This window comes from Oryctolagus cuniculus, chromosome 4 (assembly GCF_051225735.1).
Source record: "Oryctolagus cuniculus isolate XC-2025 breed Fujian yellow rabbit chromosome 4, ASM5122573v1, whole genome shotgun sequence".
Lineage (NCBI taxonomy): Eukaryota > Metazoa > Chordata > Mammalia > Lagomorpha > Leporidae > Oryctolagus > Oryctolagus cuniculus.
In genome coordinates this window covers 83802326-83823343 of record NC_142870.1, presented here as the reverse complement: position 1 = coordinate 83823343, position 21018 = coordinate 83802326, and the positions used below count along the sequence as shown (strand labels likewise).

The window sequence follows — 21018 nt, the reverse complement described above, 5'->3', positions numbered from 1 at the left end:
ACAGAGAGGGAGAGAAAGAGAGTGAGAGGGAGTTCACGTTCCTGTCCACTGTTCCACTCCCCAGATTCTCCAGTGGCCTAGAACTCAATTCAGGTCTCGCACGTGGGTAGCAGGAAGCCGGTTACTTGAGCATCAGCACTGCCTCCCAGCAGGTGAATTAGCAGGAAGCTGGAGCTGGAGTTGGAGCTCTAACCCAGACACGCTGATGTGAGAAGCAGGCGTCCTAACCAAGTTCCCAGCCCAGGTGGTCAGGTTTCAACAGGCGCTCCCAACAAAAGTAGCTTCCGGGCTGGCTTTGTCTTCGGCAAGGTTCCTCTTGTTCAGTGGCTAAGTTGGCCACACAGGTGCCAGCTCCTCCTTCCGGCCTAGCACCCAGTCTGCTTGCTCAGCAGGCCACTAAGGTGACTCTGGCACCCGGGCTGGGGACACGATCAGCGCTGCTTCAGGCTGAGTGGAGACTCAGGGGCCTCTGTGTCGCTCCTGCTCGAGGACTGGCCCCAGGTGAGAGCCCAGCCCCACGTTGGGCTGCCGTTTCTCTTGCAGGCACACTCTCCTGTCTTGCTCTGCTTCCTTCCCCCTGGTTGGCCGTCGGACATACGCCAGCAACGTGGACCCGGTGAGTGGATGCCCAGCCACCTGGAAACCAGATGCTCAGAACCCCTGGGCCCCGAGCCCCCTCAGAGCAGGGCTTTGGGGCTTCTCGCCCACCCTCCGCCAAAGCACCTCCACGGGTAACGAGCCTGCCCACCGCATGCCTGTGGGAGGCTGCGGTAAAGCATTCGGCCCCTCCACCTGGGAAGGCCGCAGCCGAGGCCTGATGGGAGCCAGAACCCCACCCTGTCCTGGAGAGCGGGGGGTTAAGAGTTTGGAATCTGGGCTCTCTCAGCCCTGGTTCAAGTCCAGCTCCGTCACGGTGCCATGGTATGATAATCACACTCACCACGGAGTTACGAGAGGATGCAGTCAGAATAGTTCATACCGGGAGCCTGGTGTAAGGTGAGTACTGTGCCCCATACACGTTAACTTGGATGATGAAGATGGTGACGACCGCAATGGCCGTGGTGAGCGTAGATGGGGAAGGTGACACCCAGGCAGCAGAAGTCCTCTCTCCCGGTGACACTGCTGGATGACGTCCGAGTGCTGATTCCGAGTCCAGGCTTTTTCCAGTGCACCGTGGAGCTGCCCCACACAGCAGGAGTGGGCGGGGAGGGCTACCTGGTGCTGTCATGGGCAGGGAGCCCACTCACCCTGTGTCAGGACTGTGGGCGCCTAACCTGGGCTCTGACCTCCTGCACAGGCTGGCAGCAAAGCTGTCCTGGTCACGGGCTGTGACTCTGGATTCGGGTTCTCCTTGGCCAAGCATCTGCATTCCAAAGGCTTCCTCGTGTTCGCAGGCTGCTTGCTGAAGGTAAGGCCTGGCTCCTCCCCACTGCCACTGTGCGTCCAGGCAGTGGGCGTCTGGCGGTTCTTTAACAATTGCTTGCCCAACAGCTGGCCCGTGTGTTGCTCAAAACAGCCTGTACCTCTCCCTGTGGCTTCAGTCTCACTTGTTCTTCATGTCTTCCCGCCTCCCCTCCCTTCCTCCTTCCTTCCTTCATCCTTCCCTCCATCCATCCATCCATCCATCCATCCATTTGTTATTTGCTTGTCAGTCACTAATGATCTGCTGGATGCTTTGGTAGTGCTGTGGTAGAACGGAGCCCTCCCTCTGTGGGGAAACAGCCATGCATAGACACAGCTGAGGGCTTAGCGTGAAGAGGACTCAGGAATGTGTCAGGACTAGGGCGTGCGCAGAGGAAGGGTTGGATCCCAGGGTAACAGAGCAGGTGACACTTGTCCTGGACCATGGAGAATACATAATAAATGTCCCAGGGACACTGGGACAAGTGACCTGTCGGACAGAAGGAGTGGCTCAGGCATGGGCCGGGAAGCGTGAGGCTCCTTTGGGACATAGCAGGTGGAATGTCAGGCACGTGGAGAGAAATGCAGGGCGGGAGGCTGCTCCTGTGGACGAACGTCTTGTTGTCTTTAGTATTTTGCAATTACCAATAAAGTGCTGGAGGATAACCATGGGCAGATGTGTTTTTGTATTGTTGGAGGTTCATTTTTAGGACAGATTGCTAAGAATGAGATTGCTCTTGGATCAGAGGGTAAATAAAGTATGGTGTCATATTTTCTAGCTACAGTCTGCTCTGTGGGTTATGCATTCATGGATTCAACCATAGCAGCAGATTGAACAGTTTTTAAAAGAGTGTCTGTCTGGGGCTGGCCTTACGGCACAGTGCTTAAGCTGCCATTTGGAATGCCTGCATCTGTACTGGGATGCTGAGGCTTGAGTCCTGCCTCCACTTCCAACCTAGCTCCCTGCTAGTGCACAACCTGGGAGGCAGCAGATGATGGCTCAAGAACTTGAGTTCATCCTGTGCAGGTGGGAGACCTGGTAGAATCCCTAGATCCTGGCTTCAGCCTGTTACAGGCATTTAGAGCAAACTAGCAGGTGGAAGATCTCTCTCTGTTTCTCCCTCTCTCTTCCTGTCACTCTGCCTTTCAAATAAGTAAATCCATAAATACATGTTTACAATAATAATTTTCAATAATATAAACAATTACAAATAATAAAGTATTCTGCATTGCCATGCTCTGAACATCATTCCAGATCAGAATGAACTTTTTTTTTTTTAAGATTTATTTGGTTACTTTAAAGACAAAGTGCAAAGAAAAAAGGAAAGACAGTAAGAGAGAGAGATCTTCCAACTGCTGGTTCACTCCCCAAATGACAGCAACAGCCAGTTCTAGGCTAGGCTGAAGCCAGGAGCCAAGAGCTGCATCCTGGTCTCCCACATGCGGGTACTTGGGTCATCTTCCAGTACCTTCTCAGGTGCATTAGCAGGAAGCTGGATTGGAAGTGGAGCAGCCGGGACTCCAACTGGCACTCCAGTATGAGACGCAGGCAGCACAAGCAGTGGCTTCAACTGTCGCGCCACAACTCCAGCCCTTTTTCTTCTTTTTAATTATGAAATTCAAACAATACAGAAGTATTTGATGTAGAAAAGTGAGGTCTTCCCAATCTCTGGCCCCCAGGTCACTTAAATGTGGCTGTGCACGTGTCAGTGACTTTTGCCGTTAGAAGCAAAATTGCAGTGGGTAGCTTTACACATCTTTGTATGCTTTCGTTGATGATTCTTAGGAAAACCTTGTAGCTAAGAAAGGGCTAGTTGGGCTCAGATTTTATGCAGCTCTGCTACATTGCTCCCCTGAAGGGCTGTCCTGTGAGAGGGCATGAAAGAAACTGTGGGGAGTGGCGTGCTTGGAGTCGGGCTCTCTGCGCCATGTGGACCTGCCTCACCAGGTGCTGGCAGGAGCCTTTGAAATCCCCGACCTGTGTGTGGCACCTGTGCCCTTGCACTGATCTGGCCAGCAACACAGGGGACCACACCTTGACTCCCTAGTGCAGGCAGAAGCTGTCCAGAGCTCCAGGAGGGCCTTGGAGAGGGGGTTAGAGCCTGGGGCTCCAGACCCCGATTGGCCACAAACCCAGGATTGGACCAGCACCTCCTCTCTCTGGGCCTTAGTCTCCTCTTTTTTTTTTTTTTTTTTTTTTTTTTTCCGACAGGCAGAGTTAGACAGTGAGAGAGAGAGACAGAGAAAAAGGTCTTCCTTCCGTTGATTCACCCCCCAAATGGCCGCTACGGCCAGCGCACTGCACCAATCCAAAGGCAGGAGCCAGGTGCTTCCTCCTGGTCTCCCATGCAGGTGCAGGGCCCAAGCACTTAGGCCATCCTCCACTGCCTTCCCAGGCCACAGCAGAGAGCTGGACTGGAAGAGGAGCAACTGGGACAGAATCTTGCGCCCCAATCGGGACTAGAACCCTGGGTACCGGCATTGCAGGCAAGGATTAGCCTAGTGAGCCTCGGCACCGGCCCCTCAGTCTCCTCTTACAATAACAGGCCGGGACCGGAGATCTCCTTCCTCTCTCACAGCTGCGGTTCTGCGACCTGGTGACTGGGATTCTGAAGAAAGTACCAGACAAGGTCATTGGCAGGCTGTGTTGTAGAAGCACTTCTTGAGTGCTTCCACTTTGTGTCTCCAAATCAGACAGTCGTCGGAGCCACCAGAGACTATGGGTAAAGTGCCAGGGGACGTGATTTCCAGCCTGGTTCTGAGATGTTAGCCGTGCGCCGGGTTGCAGCTCGGGCTTCTGATTTCATTGCTTTGGGCCAGTTCAAAGACTTGGATCCAGGAGAAGCCTCCAAGCTCCTACATCAACTGCTCCCCCTACTGGACCATTTTGGCACACCCCCACTCGCAACAGACCTGCATACCTGGGCAGCCTGGGGTTGCTACTTCCCGCTTCTCTACTCCCCTTTGTAGAAAAGCGGCCCCAGAGGGTTGTTTCTGCTGGCTATTTGCATAGAGTTCCCTCCCATTTCTAACACTCAGGATCTGGCTCTGCCCCTCCCACTCTGTTCATTTGTTCAACAAAGGTTTGTTGAGCACCTGTGATGAGCCACTGTTGGGAGATGCAGCCAATGACAGGGGAATGAAAGCTTTTCTATTCCAAGGGCAGAGGTTGGGAGAGGCAGACGAGGAGTAAGAATAGCATGTTGCTTCTCTGTGGGGTGAGGAGAAGAAAGGGTTGGGGTGCGTATATATTCAGTTTTCAAGAGGGAAGAAGGACATTGCAGGGAAGGTGGAGCGGGGCTCTTATGCCCAGATGTCCAGGCAAGCACCAAGCACAGAGGGGTGGGCCCTGTGGTTTGAGGAGCAGCAGGACGCCGCTGTGGCTGAGAGTAGGGGCGGGTGCAGATCTGCGTCCACATGGGGATGACTTACGGGGCTAGCATCCCCTCCCTGTCTAGAAGGATGAACGGGAGGGCCCATGGGATGGGTGGAGGTGGCATAGCTGGCAACGCTAGTGGTTTGAGGTGCCTGAAGCCCAGCACCCTGGGGGAGGGGGAGAGGGGAGCTAGGACAGGAAGGCAGGAGCAGAGCAGGCAGGCGCTGCGCACTGCTGCGCCCAGCCGGCGCTTCGACCACTTCTCAGACATCCGCATCAGATCGGCCCGGCAGCGGCTGTGGACCAAGCCGGCCCTCTCCTGCTCACTAGCGCTTTGTTCCGTGACTTCACGCTCTCGCGGTTCTTCTCCAGCTCCTTTGCCAGCTCTTCCTCCTGCCCGTCCTGGAAATGTGACAGTGCCCCAGGCCTGCTCTTCTCTTCCCAGTGCTTCTAATGTGTGATAAGAAGCACCCGGGGGCCTCACTGGCCGCCAGGTAAAACATGCTGGGCCGCTGTCTAACCTTTCTGCCAGGGGCTGCCCCTTACCTGTCTTAGTACCTGTAAGAAACTGGGACACGAGAGGAGGAGAGGTGGAGAGCCCTGGCCATGGCATTTCCCTCTGGTCTCAGGTCAACAGTGGGCTTCCTGGGAACGGCGTGCAGAGCTCACCAGGTGTGCCCAGTGTCTGGAGCCTCGGGGTATGATGCCGACATTAGAGAATGACGCTGAGTGACTTGTCTGGACACAGAGCTCAGAAGCTGCAGAGGGGAAGGGCTGTGCTTCTACCCCAGTGGGACACAGCATCCTGGCCCCGTGTGGACTGCAGGGCGAGCTGCCTGCGGTCATCATCGAGTGAGACCACACGGCGCTGGCCAGAAGTGCGCGTCGCTGAGGCCTGGGCTGAGGGAGACGGTGCCAGGTGGGAGGAGTCCCATGGCAGGACCCCTGCCGAATCTCAGAAGTGCCCTGAGAAATAAGGGCCCACTCCCGGGCTCCTGCCACCTCTCAGGCAGCAACAGCAGACAACAGCCAGCCTCGGGAGGCTGTTGTTTGTTGCCCCTCCTTCGCGGCATCCAGGTGTAGCTTGGAGGGGTCACAGGAAGGAATCAGAGAGGAGGGCAGCTGGAAAGTGGTGGGAAACCATGCTCTGGGGGCAGGCCTGTGTGGGGCAAGCTTGACATTGGGTGCAAGTTTGCGAGTTTGGGTTTTCAGTCCAGCCTCAGCTGACTTAGCAGATGCTTGATGCCGGAAGAAGCTCTGTCGACAGAATGAGTGAGAATGCTGCAAGGCTCGCCTGAGATTGCATCCAGGGTGGGGAGACCAGGGAGAGGAAGAAGTGGGCTTGTCCATAACCCAGCAGGGGTAAGAGTTTGGCGCAGCACCTTGCATGCCACGTCCCATATCAGAGCACGCCACGTCCCATATCAGAGTATCTGGGTTCGAGTTCTGGCTCTGCTTCCAATTCCAGCTTCCTGCTAATGTGAACCCTGGGAGGAAGCAGATGATGGCTCAAGTACCTTGGTCCCCGCTAACCCACATGGGAGACTTGAGATGAGTTCTGGGCTCCTGGCTTCAGCCTGACCCACCCCAGCTGTTGCATTTGGGGGGTGAACCAGCAGTCTCTCTGCCTTTCAAATAGATAAATAAATTAACTTTACAAATAATAAAGTTACACAGGCATCAGCACGGCAGGATTTGAAAGCTTGTGCCAAACAGCAGGCCCAGAGACCTGCAGAGTGGACCCCAGAAACCCTGGAGCCAGTTGAGGGGGTAGAGAGGAGGTGACCTGGACAGCATGGTCTTAGCCCAAGGACAGGCAGACCCCTAAGGGCTTAGGCCACCACAGTCTGCAGCCACAGGCCAGGCTACAGGTGGTTGGGAAGCTGGGGTGTGGCAAACAGACATTCTGTCCCTGTCGGTGTGACTGTAAAGTACAGGGTAGTTTTATATTTTACAAATGTGTATGCGTGTATATGATTTATTTATTTGAAAGGCAGAGTTAGAGAGAGAGGGAGAGATAGGGGGAGATCTTCCATCTGCTGGTTCACTCTCCAAATGGCCTCAATGCCTAGGGCTGGGCCAGGCCAAAGCCAAGAGCCAGGTATTCCATCAGGGTCTCCCATGTGCGTGGCAGCCGCCCACATACTAGGGCCATCTTCTGCTGCTTTCTCAGGCACATTTTCAGGGAGCTGAATGGAAAGTGGAGCAGCCAGGACTCGAACCAGCACTCACATAGGGTGCTGGCATCACAGGTGGCGGCTTAACCTGCTGTGCCACAGCACCAACCCCTCTGCTGCCCAGGGGAATTGAGGGCCAAGCCTGACACCCACAGTGTGCAGAGGTGGTCTGGGGGGACCTGGCACTCCTGGTGCCCAGCTGCACAGAGGCTTCTCTAAAGAGCTGGCTGGAGCCCTTTCGTGGGAAGCCCATGAGTGAGGATGACAGTTTAGGGATGGAAGGGAGGGTACGGGGAGATCAGCCCACTTCCCATGTGATGCCTGGACTGTCTTTGCTCTGTGCCCCGCCGGCACCCCACCACCCGTTACTCATTGTCTGAACACATCCCAGCTGGTCCATATCATCTCCAGACCGTGACAGTCGCTCCTCACTTTGAGTTGGACTTGACGTCTTGGCCCTCGGTCTGCTCTCGTGGAATGAGTTGGCCCCCACAGCCATGTCCACTCCGCCCCCAAGTCTTCTCTCCGGACCAGTCCTCCACAGCGCATGGGCCCCCACTGGCCCGGCCCCTTCACCCCCTCCTACGTCCCTGTGATGCTGCAGGGTGCCATCTCCAGTCCTGGGACCACGGCCCTTCTGGTCAAACCACTTCCAGGGCTCAGCCCCACCCCTGACAGACGCCGCCCATCCTGAGCTCCCCACGCTTGCCCGTGCCGGGCTGTTGGCCTCACTGCCAGTTGCTTGCATCGCGGGCTGCAGAGTAAGCTTTTCTCTGGCACTGCATTCCCTGGCAGCCACTCCAGCCCTCTCGGAGGAGACATCAGGATTGCAGACACCGCTCAGAAAAAAATTGCTTCCAATTAAATTACGACTGGCAGAGTTTAATTTTCACATCAAATGTAGCTCATTCCTGTTGTGGGGGAAATAAAAATAAAAACCTGTGTCAGAGACTGGGATGAAGTGTCATAGCAAGCCCTGCCTCGAGAAAGGGGGGCCAAGGAGATAAGGCCATCGGGGGCTTGGCACAGTATAGCACCCCTCTTAGCGAACACTCAACTAACCAAGTCGGCGCTTAATTAGAACCCTCCGGCGGCTCAGCAGTGCCCCCCAGCGGACGCCTGCCCACCTCCCAGCCTCGCATCCACCGCTCCTAGGTCTTTGCACTGCCTGCAACAGATGGCTTTCTGTGGCCTCTTCCGGGAAGCGCCCTGACCCCCAGGGCCCCTCTTTTCACGTCCTCAGCTGTCACTGCTTTGCTCCAGCCCCTCCGTGTGTGTCCCTTCCGCCTCCAGCGGGGTGTTTGGACGTCAGTGCCCAGCGCAGCGGGGACCATGAAAGAGGGCTGAGAAACCATTGCCACGCAAGAGACGCAATTCTCACGTTCAGTGAAACCTGAAGTCGAGTTGCGCTATGTGGTTAAACAGGTTTCTTAAAAGCTTTCTTCCTTATTCCAGGAATCTGCAAGGGCTGGCCCGGGGGGTGGGGTACTTACATTACAGCCAGAAAAAAAAAAAAAAAAAAAACCAGCACCTGTGAAAGGGACACACATGGGTGCACAGAGCCGTGCTAAGGTCTGAACTGGAACTTAGAGGCAGGTTCTGGCCTCTCGCCAAGCCCTGGGCTGAGAACGGAGGTGGCCAGCTGGCAGCCTGCTGGTCATATGTGGCCCATGGACACACTTTGGCCCACACACTGGTTTTGGTTTTTTTCATTTCTGTTTTTGTTTTTAATGTGAAAAGTTGCCAACACCAGCTTAAAACTCGAAGCATCTGGCCAGCTGGGGCTTCTGTACCCAACGGGCACATGCTCTAGGCCCCAGCGTCCCCTCCCTGTTGTCTGAGAACCGCATGTTCCTGTCATTGAGGCCTGGGGGACAAGGTCTCTGCCCTACTCCTGGTGTGGCCGTGGCACTGTGCTTGGTGCGTCCTCACCGCCCAGGGGCATCCACAGCCTGAGGCTTTGCAGGGCCTTGGGGCTGCTCGGCAGCGTCCCTCCTTCCCTCGTCTCCCTCGGCATGATGACACAGACTCTTTTCCTCCCCAGGACAAGGGGGATGCTGGGGCCAAGGAGCTGGACAGCTTGAACAGCGACCGGCTGCGGACCGTCCAGCTCAATGTCTGCAGCAGCGAGGAGGTGGAGAAAGCGGTGGAGGTGGTGCGCGCGGGCCTGAAGGACCCTGAGAAAGGTCAGGGGCCGCGGGGGCAGGCGCGGGGCTGTGTGGAGGGACCCTTCCCGGAGGCCACTCCGTTGGCCGGCATCCTGCCCACAGGCTCTTGTGGACCCCGGGGTTGAGTTGCGGTGTGTGTGGGGGGGATTCTCCATCAGGGAGCAGTGCGCTGAGAGGCAGGGCAACACGAGACAGGGTTTGGTGCAGCCTTGGGGGTGGGGTGGGAAGCCGGTCAGTGTGGCAGAGACCGGGCAAGGTCGTTCCCGGTGCAGTGGAGTGTGGACAGCCGTGGGAGCAGCTCTGTTGGCCGGGACAGGTTGGGTCTCATTCAGGGTTAGTGGAGAGGGGGGAGGGAGGTGGGCCAGGCCTTGGGTGCTGAGCGAGGGAGCCACTGCAGGGGCTGCCCTGAGTGGAATGGCCTGGCTGGACGTGAGCTCACTCTGGGGACTGCAGAGGCCACATATGGCACCGTTCCGTGCGGGAGTGTGAATCCAAGAGTTGTGGCCTAAGGTGGGCATTGGGAAAGAGGAGGGGTCAGGGGTGAGGACAGGGGGAGGAGCCCATCATAGCGGGACTCAGTGGCTCGGATGGGCAAGAGGTATCCACCCTGCGTGCCCTAGTGCCCATGGGGCCCCCTGGTGGAGACCAGGTGCCCCTGGGAGGCGAGGCTGGGAGTGGGGGAGGGACTCCATGGGCGAAGCTGGGGCCAGCGGTCCAGAAGCTAAACCGAACAGGAGGTTTAGGGGCCAGCGCCAGCGGAGTGGATGCTGCAGGAGGTTCTTGTTGCTAAGGACTCAAGGGCCCCCCCAGTTCAGCCGTGGGGTGCTTGGGGAGAGGGGCTCTGTTGTACATCTGCAGGGGCCAGCTCTCCTGAGCCGCTGGGGGTGGGGTGGGCAGGGAACAAGGCAGACGTCCTGCGCCTGAGCGGGGCTCTCCGTGCTGAGCGAGGCTGAAACGCCAGGGTCTCCAAGCCCCTGTCGCGGACCCAACCCCTGCTTGGTCTGGGCCGCCCCCGCCCGGGCCCTCGGCGCGCCGCAGGCCTCGCGGGACATCTGCTTCATAATTAACAGGCGGGCCGGCGTGCGGGTCCCACTCGGGAAAGGCGGGCGGGGTCCCACCTCGGTGATCCGCGGGCATCAGCGTGGGGAGCAGCACACGGCTCCGGGAAGCCGCCTCCTCACTGGCCGCGGCGAGGGAGCGGCCGCGCACGGCCCTGGGAGGGGCACTGTCCTCACCGGCGCTGCTCAGGGCCGTGCTCCTGGTCCCCGCCACAGATGGAGCTGCCCGCAGCCCCGGGCCACACGGAGAGCCCCCTGCCCTGCGGGGCGGCTCAAGGCCCAGCGCCAGCCTTGACGCAAAGTTCTCCCCGGCGCTGTGTCCCCCGGCGCGTTCCAGGGAGGGTTTGCAACAGCTCACCCCCGCCTGACGTAGCCAACACTGCAGTCTGTGGGAAAGATCTGGACACTTTTTTAGGTCTGAGAAAGAAAAGAAACCCGTCAGACACGCGGCTGCGTGCCCTTCCTCCCTGCCCCCTGCCCTCATCCGAGCCTCGGAGCTGTGGTTTTCCCGGGGACGCCTCGCAGATTCCCGCTGTCTCGGGAGATGCTGGCTGTGAACGCCAGATGGCGCCCTCGCAGAGTCCGCAGCACGGCGCGTGCGGACCGGATCCTGGCGGCAGGGGGCGCTGCCCGCTCCTTGCTCCTGGCCGCGGGGCGCCTCCTGAGAGCCGGTCGGCTGCCCTGCGCCGTGGCTGGGGGGAACCGTTGCTTCCCGAGCCTGAGGATCCAGCCCAGGGGGTGGGATGAAGGGCTTGTGTGATGAGAGCAGCTGGGCCTGTGCCACAGCCGCCTTCCCACAGCGGGACTCCGAGGGCCTGGACATCTGGAGCCCGTGACCGCCCTCCTCACCCCGCCCCGGGAAAGCTGCGTGGGCGGCTGCAGGCAGCTGTGGGCACGGCCTGATCCTGGCACCCCGTGGCTTTATCAGTTGGCCAGCCAACATTGGGTGCCTGCTGAGCGCCTAAAGGGGCGTGACCCGGGGAGGCGGTTGAATACCGGCCAAGTGGAAGTCTGCGGCTCTGGGACACGACCCCTGAGGAGCAGGGTGGCGTTGTGGGCATTATATGGTAGATGGGGGAGACCCTGAGTCATAGGCACCCTCCATCTGCTTTTGCGAAGGCTGGGGTTACTCTGGGCTTTGCCTCTTAATTGAAGTGTGAGCTTGAACCTGAACCTGCACCTGTGTGGGCCTTAGCTTGCTTGTCCGCGAAGTGGACACAGTGCTCTGCCAGCCCTCCAGTGCTCTCCTAGATCCCAGCACTGCAGGAGCCTGGGTGGAATTCTGACACAGGCTGCCCTCAGGCTGAGGGGTCGGGTGTGTGTGTGTGGGGGGGGTTACAGGAGAGGCGGGAGGGCTTCCACGTCAGGAGGGTCAGACTTGGAGAGGGCGGAGCGAGCGAGGCGCATGTGCAAGAGTACTGGGGGGGGGGCTAGCTGAGGACTCCTGGGTTGGGGAGAGAGCCCCGGTCTGCAGGCTGGGTGAGCAAGGTGACGAGGACCCAAGCCAATGCAAGTGGAGACAGGAGGGAAGAAGGGACTCTCAGGACCCAGCCCAGGGCGCCCTCGCAGCATGGGCTAAGCATGCTGCCACACAGACATGGTCCAAGTCCCAGCCGTCCCATCTGCAGGGGCCCCAGGGCCATTTAGCAAACACTTAATAGTTGGCTGGGAGTTGAGGTGTACTTAGCTCAGGGCGGGGCGGCTGTCATCCTGGTCTGTCAGCATTGTTTTTTGTTTTTTTTTTTTTTTTTTTTTTTTTTTTTGACAGGCAGAGTGGACAGTGAGAGAGAGACAGAGAGAAAGATCTTCCTTTGCCGTTGGTTCACCCTCCAGTGGCCACCGCGGCCGGAACGCTGTGGCCAGCGCACCGCGCTGATCCGAAGCCAGGAGCCAGGTACTTATCCTGGTCTCCCATGTGGTGCAGGGCCCAAGTACTTGGGCCATCCTCCACTGCACTCCCGGGCCACAGCAGAGAGCTGGCCTGGAAGAGGAGCAACCAGGACTAGAACCTGGTGTGCCGGCGCAGCAAGGCGGAGGATTAGCCTAGTGAGCCGCGGCGCCAGCCATTAATTTTTTTTTTTTTTTTTTTTGGTCAGCATTGTTAACTCTCCCCATGCCTGCTCAGGTGGAGGAGCAATGAGGGAGCTGGAGGGGTCCGGGGCAGCCAGAGACAGAGCAGCAGATGTGGGCAGCCTGGGGGCTGGATGTGAGGCTGGACTGGGGGTCAGCAGGAGGAGACTGGGGTTGGACGAGCGCCCTGACTGCCTGCAGGAATGGAGGTGACGCCGAGGCTGCTCAGGGAGACCTCTGTCACCAAGGCCCGCAGGAATGCTGCAGTGGACTTAGTGGGGACAGAGAGCTGCTGGTCCATGAGCTGTCGCTGCTGTCAAGTCCCAGGTCAAGGTGGCACTTCGCTGAGTGGTCGTGTCAGATGCCATTGTCTTGTTTGCAGGAGGTAAAAAGGATTGTGTGCATGTTAGATCATGCGATGCTGTCTCATATGAGCCAAACATATAGGAGCTAGAAAAGTCCAGAAGCGTAAAGCGCATGTAGCTGCTTCACAACACGGAAGAAGCAGACCCAGGGCAGGACCCTGGGTGCACCTGTCCCAGCGGAGGCAGGTGGAGGACGGCTTCAGGGAGGAGACAGTGTCACGGGCTGTTTGTAGTGTTCATGCTGAGGGAGGCTGAGGACGGTGAAGGCTGGGGGGCAGGGTCCTCAGCAGGCAGCGGCCCAGAGACCCCGAGGAGTGCAGGGTGGGGGCCAGCAGCAGGGCTGAGTGCCCAGGATGGGGGGTGGGGGGGTATGGCGAGTGGAGAGGGTGTGCACCTGCTGTGGAGGGAGCAGGGCAGACAGCTGGAGGAGGGTCTGTTAGGCAGGGAGATGCAGTATTTAGAGACAGCCTACCACATACTATGCACTGATTAAGCGCCTGATGTGTACAGCCTCGGAGAGAAGGAGCCAGGGGCAAGGTTGGTGACGGGTGGAGCACTGGCCAGGCAGAGTGCAGGGCGGCTTCTGCGAGATGCAGAGAACACAGGAGCCCGTTGGGAGAGGGCAGGTGTTGTCGTGGGTGGCCTGTCACGTCATGAATGTCCACAGCGAGGTCCCTGGTGAGGCCCCTGCACAGCAAGGTGGGGAGCGACAGGGAGCTCTTCGCGGACACTTTGTTAGCCAGCAGCTTCCTTTCCCTGAGGAAGGTCCTTATTCCTCCGTAATTAGCGGAGGCAGCAGAGGTCAGCTGAGGAAGCTTTAATTTGGGCAGCACAGAAGGAAAGCAGTAGAGACCAATTACTCCGTCAGTCATCCGCACAAAACCCGTTCCCATGATTAACTCGGAAAGTGAGCAGGCTATGTTCTCGCAGCAGGGGGCGCCCTGGGGCCGGGGTGGGGGGCTGCTCTGGGGCTGTGCCTGTGTATTTCCTCAAGAGGTGGGGCTCAGCGGTGTCCTGAGGCCACGCCCCTCTACCCCTGCACCCCAGAAAACTGCGGAACAAGGCTGCCCCCTCCTGGCCGCACTGCCCAGCTGTCCCCAGCAGGACTCTTGACTGGGGAAGGAAGCCTGCGCTTCCCCTCAAGGCCTAACTTTCCCCGGCAGTAGAGTAATTAATAGACTGCGCTCTACAGAACCTTCCAGCACCAGCATTCACGGTCTCCAAAGGCAGCTGGGCCCTGGCTGGGCCTGCAGGAAGCAGTCCACCCACTGCACTGCTCCGGCCCCGCCCTCGGCCCTCAGCCCCAAGCCCACAGAGACCAGAGGTGGGCACGCAGGGTGTGGTGAGAAGCTCCTGGTGTCACGGGGCTCTGACGAGGAAGAGGAGGGAGTGAAGTCGTGGTTAGGAGGGCCTCAGGGTGGGGCAGGCCTGGGCCTGCCCTGTGAGCCCCTAACCTGCTGTGTCGCCTTGAAACGTGGTCCCTGCTCTGCTAGTCCAGAGGGGGCTTGGCTTGGAAGCCCCCCGAGGTCCCCCTGGCTTCTGTAATGAAAGCTCAGAGGTAGGGGTGAGCCAGTCAGTGCGAAGTGTGGGGTGACACTGGGTGGAGCAGAGCGGGAGTGAGTGAGTGAGGTGGGGCGCAAGGCTGGGGCAACCCTGGGACCTGAGGGGCCCAGACGATCAGTCCAGGCAGACAGCGCGCGCCTGACTCCAGGGAGGCTGACCGCCTGCACTCTCTGCCCTCCATCTTCTGTCGCACTGGGCCCACTCCAGAAAGTTTCTTGGGCGTGAGGCTGGGAGGTCCCCTGGAGGTCCCAGGGGGAGGGGCTGGGAGGTCCCCGGGAGGTCCCGGGGGAGGGGCACAGCGGCGGGGTGGGGGCTGGGTGGCATCTGGTGACCCCGGCTCTGTGTCCCCGGGCAGGCGTGTGGGGCCTGGTGAACAATGCGGGCATCTCGACGTTCGGGGAGGTGGAGTTCACCAGCATGGAGACCTACAAGGAGGTGGCCGAAGTGAACCTCTGGGGCACGGTGCGGGTGACAAAGTCCTTCCTTCCGCTCGTCCGCAGGGCCAAAGGTGAGCCGGAGAGGGAGCCCCTGCCTGCCCCCCCGCACCTGCCCACAATGAAAAATGTGCCCCCGCAGAGCCGGCATCCGAGCCCATGGGCTCCACTGGACCTGGGCTGGGGGTGGCAGAGACCCCAGGCTGGGTAGGGGAGGGGGCGAGTGGCCTGCAGGAGGAGGAGGTAAGAGGTCAGCCGTGTGCGCACCAAGGGCTGAGAGATGATGGCGGCTGTCCCGTTCTGGGGCCTCCCCTAGAGAAAGTGTCCCCATCCCTAGGCCGTGCTTACGTGCACGTCGGCACACCCATTGCGTAGGCTATCATACTGCAGTTATAGACATTGTGGTATTAAGAAATTATAGTCCCCCGATCAGGATTAGAAGTTTGGGAAACAGACAAAATACCCAGGCCACCGGCTCAGCCAAGTTTAAGCAGAGCCCCACACAGCCACTGCCTCCACTTTCCTCCCTAGAACAGCCGACAACTGTGGGAAGAGGGCCAGGCCGGTGGGTATGGGTGCAGAGGGCAGCTGGGGGCTTTGGGAAAGAAACCCCAACCCCGCAGGGACTCGGAACCCAGGGGTTTCTGGAAAGCACTTCTCTCTGGATGCGTCCCTTCCTGGGTGTACATAGGGACGGGCTGGCCCCAGGCCCACCTGACCTCATGCAGTCAGGCTGAGCAGGATTCACCTCTGACCCCAGCGGCCCCAGGGTTGGGGCCATCCTCCCCGGGTACCTGAGGCTGCTCACGTGCCCTCGCCCTGAAGTCAGGCTCAGGAACCCCGCACCTACCCCAGCTGCGTCTCGGGCTGCGGGGCCATCCTGTCTGGCTTCTAAGTTGTGGGTGTGCTGCCCTCTGCTGGCAGGCTTGCTTCTCGTGCCCCCCTGGGCCCCTGGGCAGATCTGGGAGGCTGAGGCGCCTGTGTGGGGCCCAGCTGCTCTGCAGCACCAAAGGAGAAAGCCCGGCAGTCTGGGTGGCTCAGCCCTGGTTCCCGCGGGGCCGCGGAAGCGTGCCAGCCCTGGCCCCTGAGCAGGGCTCGCCCTCCCTCTCTGCAGGCCGCGTGGTCAACATCAGCAGCATGCTGGGCCGCATGGCCAACCCGGCCCGCTCCCCGTACTGCATCACCAAGTTCGGGGTGGAGGCCTTCTCCGACTGCCTGCGCTATGAGATGCACCCGCTGGGCGTGAAGGTGAGCGTGGTGGAGCCGGGCAACTTCATCGCAGCCACCAGCCTGTACAGCCCTGAGCGCATCCAGGCCATCGCCCGGAAGATGTGGGACGAGCTGCCCGAGGTCGTGCGCCAGGACTACGGCAGGAAGTACTTCGACGAGAAGATCGCCAAGATGGAGACCTACTGCAACAGCGGCTCCACGGACACCACGCCCGTCATCGACGCCGTCACACACGCGCTGACCGCCGCCACGCCGCACACCCGCTACCACCCCATGGACTACTACTGGTGGCTGCGGATGCAGGTCATGACACACCTGCCTGGGGCCATCTCCGACAGGATCTACATACATTGAAGAGCTGAGCCCTGCTGGGGAGGGAGGGCGGGCGAGAGGAGCTCCCGCGGCCACGGTTGGGTACCCAAACTCCCAAGAGGCCCGTTCCCGGGTTAGCATCTAGCAGAGGGCGTCGGCCCGCCTGTCTTGCTCACACAGTGAGTGGCTCAGGCCTTCACACACCCGGTACTTCTTGGCAGGCAGGCAGGGCCCTCACCACCCCTGGTGCACTTGTCTATCTGGAGTTGATTTCCTACCGATTTGGGGGAAACCTCTTTATATTAAAAGCAGATTTATTATAGAGTATCATCCAAATTCCTTTACATATTGGATGCCAAAGCAGCCATTCAAAAAAAAAAAATGTATCTCATTTGACCCATAAGCCAACCTCATGGTACAAAGGACAGATCTGGTTTTCTCTTGTTCTTGGAGAAGTCAGAGCTCAGAGAGCACCCACGAAGTAAGCCTTTTGTGGTTCATCAGTGGCCCAGGTCACGGGGCTGCCCTGCCGTGGCTGTGGAAACAGCTGGTGCTTTGCATTCCAGGGCTGCCTTTGGCTCCACTCATCTGAGAACCCTCTGACTGCGCCCTCCCCTGGGCCCCAAACACCAGGGCCTGCGTGTGCTCCTGGGCCAGCCCGCGGCGCTGTGGAGAGGGCATGGGGCCGTTCTGGAGACTGCGATTTGAAAGTCTCCAAGCTGCATTAGGGCCTGGGCTAGGCGCGTGTGAGGTGCTGTCCGGCTAGGAGGGCCTGCTGGGCGCTGCCTGGGCGTCCTGGGGCTGGTGTTGATGGGGCGTCCTTGGTGGGAGCAGCGATGCCGAGGCAGGCCTGAGGCAGCCTGTCCCTGCGTTCTCTGCCTGTCTCACCTGGTGCTCACACTGCCACGCACACCTGCTGCGTGGGGCTTCAGTGTGGCCTTCACCGAGGCGCACTTCCTGCTGTGGCCTTACTTTGTTTTTATTTATTTATACTTCATTTTATGTATACAAAATGCAGAGAGAGAGAAAGAGATATATTTCCTCTGCTGGTTCAGTCCGCAAATGCCCACAACAGCCAGGGATGGGCCAGGACAAAGCCAGGAGCCTGGGATGCAGTCAGGGTCTCCCATGTGGGGGGCAGGGACCCGTGTACTTGAACCTGCTGCCTCCCAGTGTGTGCATTAGCAGGGAGCTGGAATAGGAACTGAAACCCAGGCACCCTGATACGGGTTCAGGTGTCCCAAGCTGGGTCATCACTGCACCGAATGCCCGCCGCTGTATTTGTAATTAAGAGGCCAGGAAGAGCCTGTGTTGTCACTTCCCAGGATTGAATTGCCAAGGGCCTGGATGTTTAGACCCAAGCCAGACACCACCACCCTCCAGGAAGCTGCCCGCCTAGGCAGGGAGCGCCAGCCTTGCAAACTTACCTAGCATCTCCACCTCCCTTTGGAAGGACTAAATCTGCCACTAGGGGGCATGGCACTGCTTCTGTAGCGGGACCCAGGAACTTCTACCCAAGCCCAGGGTCTCTCAAAGGGTGCAGCCCCCATCCCCCGGGAAACTGCCTGAGAGCAAAAGCGAGGCCCCTTTACAGACAGCATCCCTGTTCCAGCAGCTGCCTGGCTTGAGCCTGGAGCCCAGTGCCAGGAGATGGCAGAAGATCTCGGGCAGCTGGCACAGGCCCTGAGGCTCAGGCGTGCCAAGGGAAAGGGGTCTCACAATGAGCAAATTCAGCTTTGCCTTGGTGCCTTTGTCCCCTCCGCCCTGCAACAGGGATGCCCTGTCCCACTTCCTGTCTGCAGGGTGAGACCAGGAGGGCCTGGGGGAAGGGACACAGGCAGGAGGCAGGGCTGAAAGCCTGCGCTGCCCAGGGAGGTGTTGACATAACAGGAAGATGCTTTTCTGCCACAGAACTTGCCTCTAGCAGGAGCCTTTCAGAATCACATTTCTACGTCTTGGGAGAATTTGTTCTCATGGTGAATTTTAATAAAGGAAATGGACGTGACACTTGGCGTGACTGGGCGTCCCCAGTGGGGAGCAGAGGAGGCTCTGAGCGCCCGTCAGCAGCCAGCTGATGGCCGGTGAAGCTGTGCCGGGGGTCGGGGGTCTTGGCAGTCAGCGGGCACTGCAGGATCAGCCTGCAGGCTCTCCCCACTTGGAGTTTGTGTCCCAGGGATTGAAAAGCCCAGGGCACGCCCCTCTATACAATCTCGATGCCACTCCAAACTTGGCCTTCGCCACTCAGTGTGTGCCAGCTTCCAGCCTACATGGGTACAAGATGTAGTGTTAAGTCTTCAAAGGAGGGGGTGGGCAGAATACAGGTAGTTGTCCCCATTCTAGAGATACACGACTGAGGCCCACAGAGGGGAAGTGACAGTGGATCGGGGACAGAGCCGGGTCGGGACGAGTCTCCTGGACGTTACGATGCACCCTCCCAGCATGCCGAGGCTCCCAGCAGCCCGGGGAGCCAAGCCAGTGGGTCGCCAGCCACCCAGACCCTCGTGCTTGTTAGCTGGCGGGGGCTGTTGTGGTGGGTAGGGAGGAGCCCTTCCAGAAGCTGCCCCACCCTGCTGGGATCAGATGGCGCCCACAGGCCACCTTGGGAGGGAACGAGAGGGGCTCCAGCACCCTTACCATGGCAGGGTTCCTGAGGACATCCTGCTGCCCCCCAGCCCCGGCCTCTGAAGGGTCGTCCATCACCCAGGCCGTGGGGCCTCCTCAGCCAGCAGGCCCCGGGCCAGTGCGGTGAACTGAACTACCCCTTCCAAAATTCATAAACGGAAGCCCTAATCCTCATGAGACTACACTTTGAGACAGGATAGTCATGGTCAAAGGAGGATTAGTGGCCTTCTGAAGAGAGGCAGAGGGGCTGGCGTCGTGACACAGCAGGTTATGTTGCCCCCTGTGACGTCAGCATCCTATATCAGGGCACCAGTTCGAGGCTGCACTGCTTCCATCCAGCTCCCTGCTAATGTGCCTGGGAAAGCAGTGGAGGATGGCCCAAGTGCTTGGGCCCCTGCAATTTTGGCCTGGCCCAGCCCCATCCATCGTGGCCAGGTGGAAAATAAATGAGTATATGGACAGCCCCCATCCTACCCCATCACTATGCCTTTCAAATAAAATAAAAACAAGAACACATCTTTTAAAAAGAGAGAAAGAGATCTGCACAGCTCAGACTTCCAGCCTCTAGAACTGTGCCAGTGCTTTTCTGCTGTTTAAGCCACCTAGTCTACAGCATTGGCTACAACCGCCTGAGCTGCCCAGTGCAGCCAGGGACCGAGCATCCATGATCTTGTTTGATTCTCCCCCGGGGCCTGGGGGGGCAGGGAGAGGATTAGCAGTCCCTGCAGGTCCCAGTCTGTCCCCCACTGGGTGCGACCTGAGCCTCAGGCAAGTGGAGAGGGAGGGAGCTGAAAATCTGGAGCTGCAGGTAGAGGGTTCAGGCCTCCCCCAGCCCCTCTGTCTATGGGGCCCCTGCTCTGGTGACTCCAGCCAGCCTGGACCCCTCCCTTGGTGCCTGGAGACTGGCTGAGGGCTTTCACAAGATGCTCTCGGGGGCGCCTTGCTACCAGGCAAAGCCTGTGCTTCTCATTCCATCTGGGACCAAGAGGCTACCCGAGCAGGTGACTGGCCACCCAGCCCTGCCTAGCACAAGCTGCCGGGGCCACGCCCCTGCCGCTGATGGCAGGAAGCCTGCCAAAGAACTCCACGTGTGAGGTCTGTTCACTTCCTGGCTCTGCAAACCTGTGCCAGTCTCTGCTGGGGCAGGTGGCCACATGAGCGAGCAGAGGCTCCGGGTTACAGGTGGGCTCGGGTGCAGGGCTGAGCAGTCCCCAGCCAGCGCACGCCTCCTCTCACCTGGCAGGTAGGCAGGGTGGGGCCGTTAGATCATTTCACAGATAAGGAAACAGGCTTTTCCAAGTCTCTCCCCAAGAGAGGGACAGAGGCAAGGGGCCAAGCCCCATCTAACCTCCAACCCAGAGCCAGGGATGCATGTAAAGCAGGGCAGATGGCACCAGGATCTAAAATAAGGAGGGAAAAAATACCTCCATTATGTAACAGCGAGAGACGTCTTGCAGCCTGGGCACAGCAGCGACCACAGAGTACTGCCACGCGCTCCAGCTCCTCCTTCCTGCTCAGTGGGCTCTGAGCCCCGCTGCCTGGCTCGGCGTGCAGGGGGAGCCCGTGGCAGCCCTGTGGCAGCAAATCTGCCTCGGCTGGCCCAGCACACGGGGGCAGGCCCTGGGAACCCTGAACCCCAAACCTTGTCCCGCCCTCCCAGGGCTTGAGGCAGGAGGAGGACTGAGCTGGGGAAGTATAGCAGTAACTGCTCAGAGGCAGGGAACCAAGAGCTGGGGCCGTGGTGGGGACCACACAAGCGGCTGGGGCTGAGAGATGCAGCGAGGACATCCACCACTCAGAGACAGAAAGAGGACTTGGCCCACACCAAGCCTGACCTCAGCCTGCTGGGGGAGGAGCCTGGCAGCCAGTGCCTGGGCCTCACCAGGGCCATGCGGCTCCCTACTCCCACGAGAGCATTTTCTTGGTTCAGACGAAATTAATCCAAAAGACTGAGCCATAAACCCACCACCTCTGGGGCAGGCGTTTTCCTAGGAGTCAAGCGACTGGTTAAGACAGGCTTGTCCCATACTGGAGCGCCTGGCTTTCAGCCCTGGATCGGGCTCCCAATCCCAGCTTCCTGCTTCCAGGGAGGCAGCAGGTGGTGGTTAAGAAGGTGGGCCCCTCGGCCGGCGCCGTGGCTCACTAGGCTAATCCTCCGCCTTGCGGCGCCAGCACACCGGGTTCTAGTCCCGGTCAGGGCGCCGGATTCTGTCCCAGTTGCCCCTCTTCCAGGCCAGCTCTC

General features: G+C 59.2%; 1 protein-coding gene across 5 annotated transcripts in view; it reads left to right on the top strand.

Moving 5' to 3' along the window:
• BDH1 (3-hydroxybutyrate dehydrogenase 1) overlaps positions 1-16476 on the top strand; it is a 37644-nt gene extending 21168 nt beyond the window's left edge. For all 5 annotated transcript variants that reach the window (XM_051818943.3, XM_051818941.3, XM_051818940.3 and 2 more), the window contains exons 3-7: positions 544-616; positions 1298-1408; positions 8999-9140; positions 14534-14686; positions 15727-16476. In XM_051818943.3, the coding sequence (XP_051674903.1) occupies positions 544-616; positions 1298-1408; positions 8999-9140; positions 14534-14686; positions 15727-16196 (949 nt within the window). In that variant the 3' untranslated portion in view covers positions 16197-16476. The remainder of the gene's footprint in view (positions 1-543; positions 617-1297; positions 1409-8998; positions 9141-14533; positions 14687-15726) is intronic.
• Positions 16477-21018: the final 4542 nt, after the last annotated feature.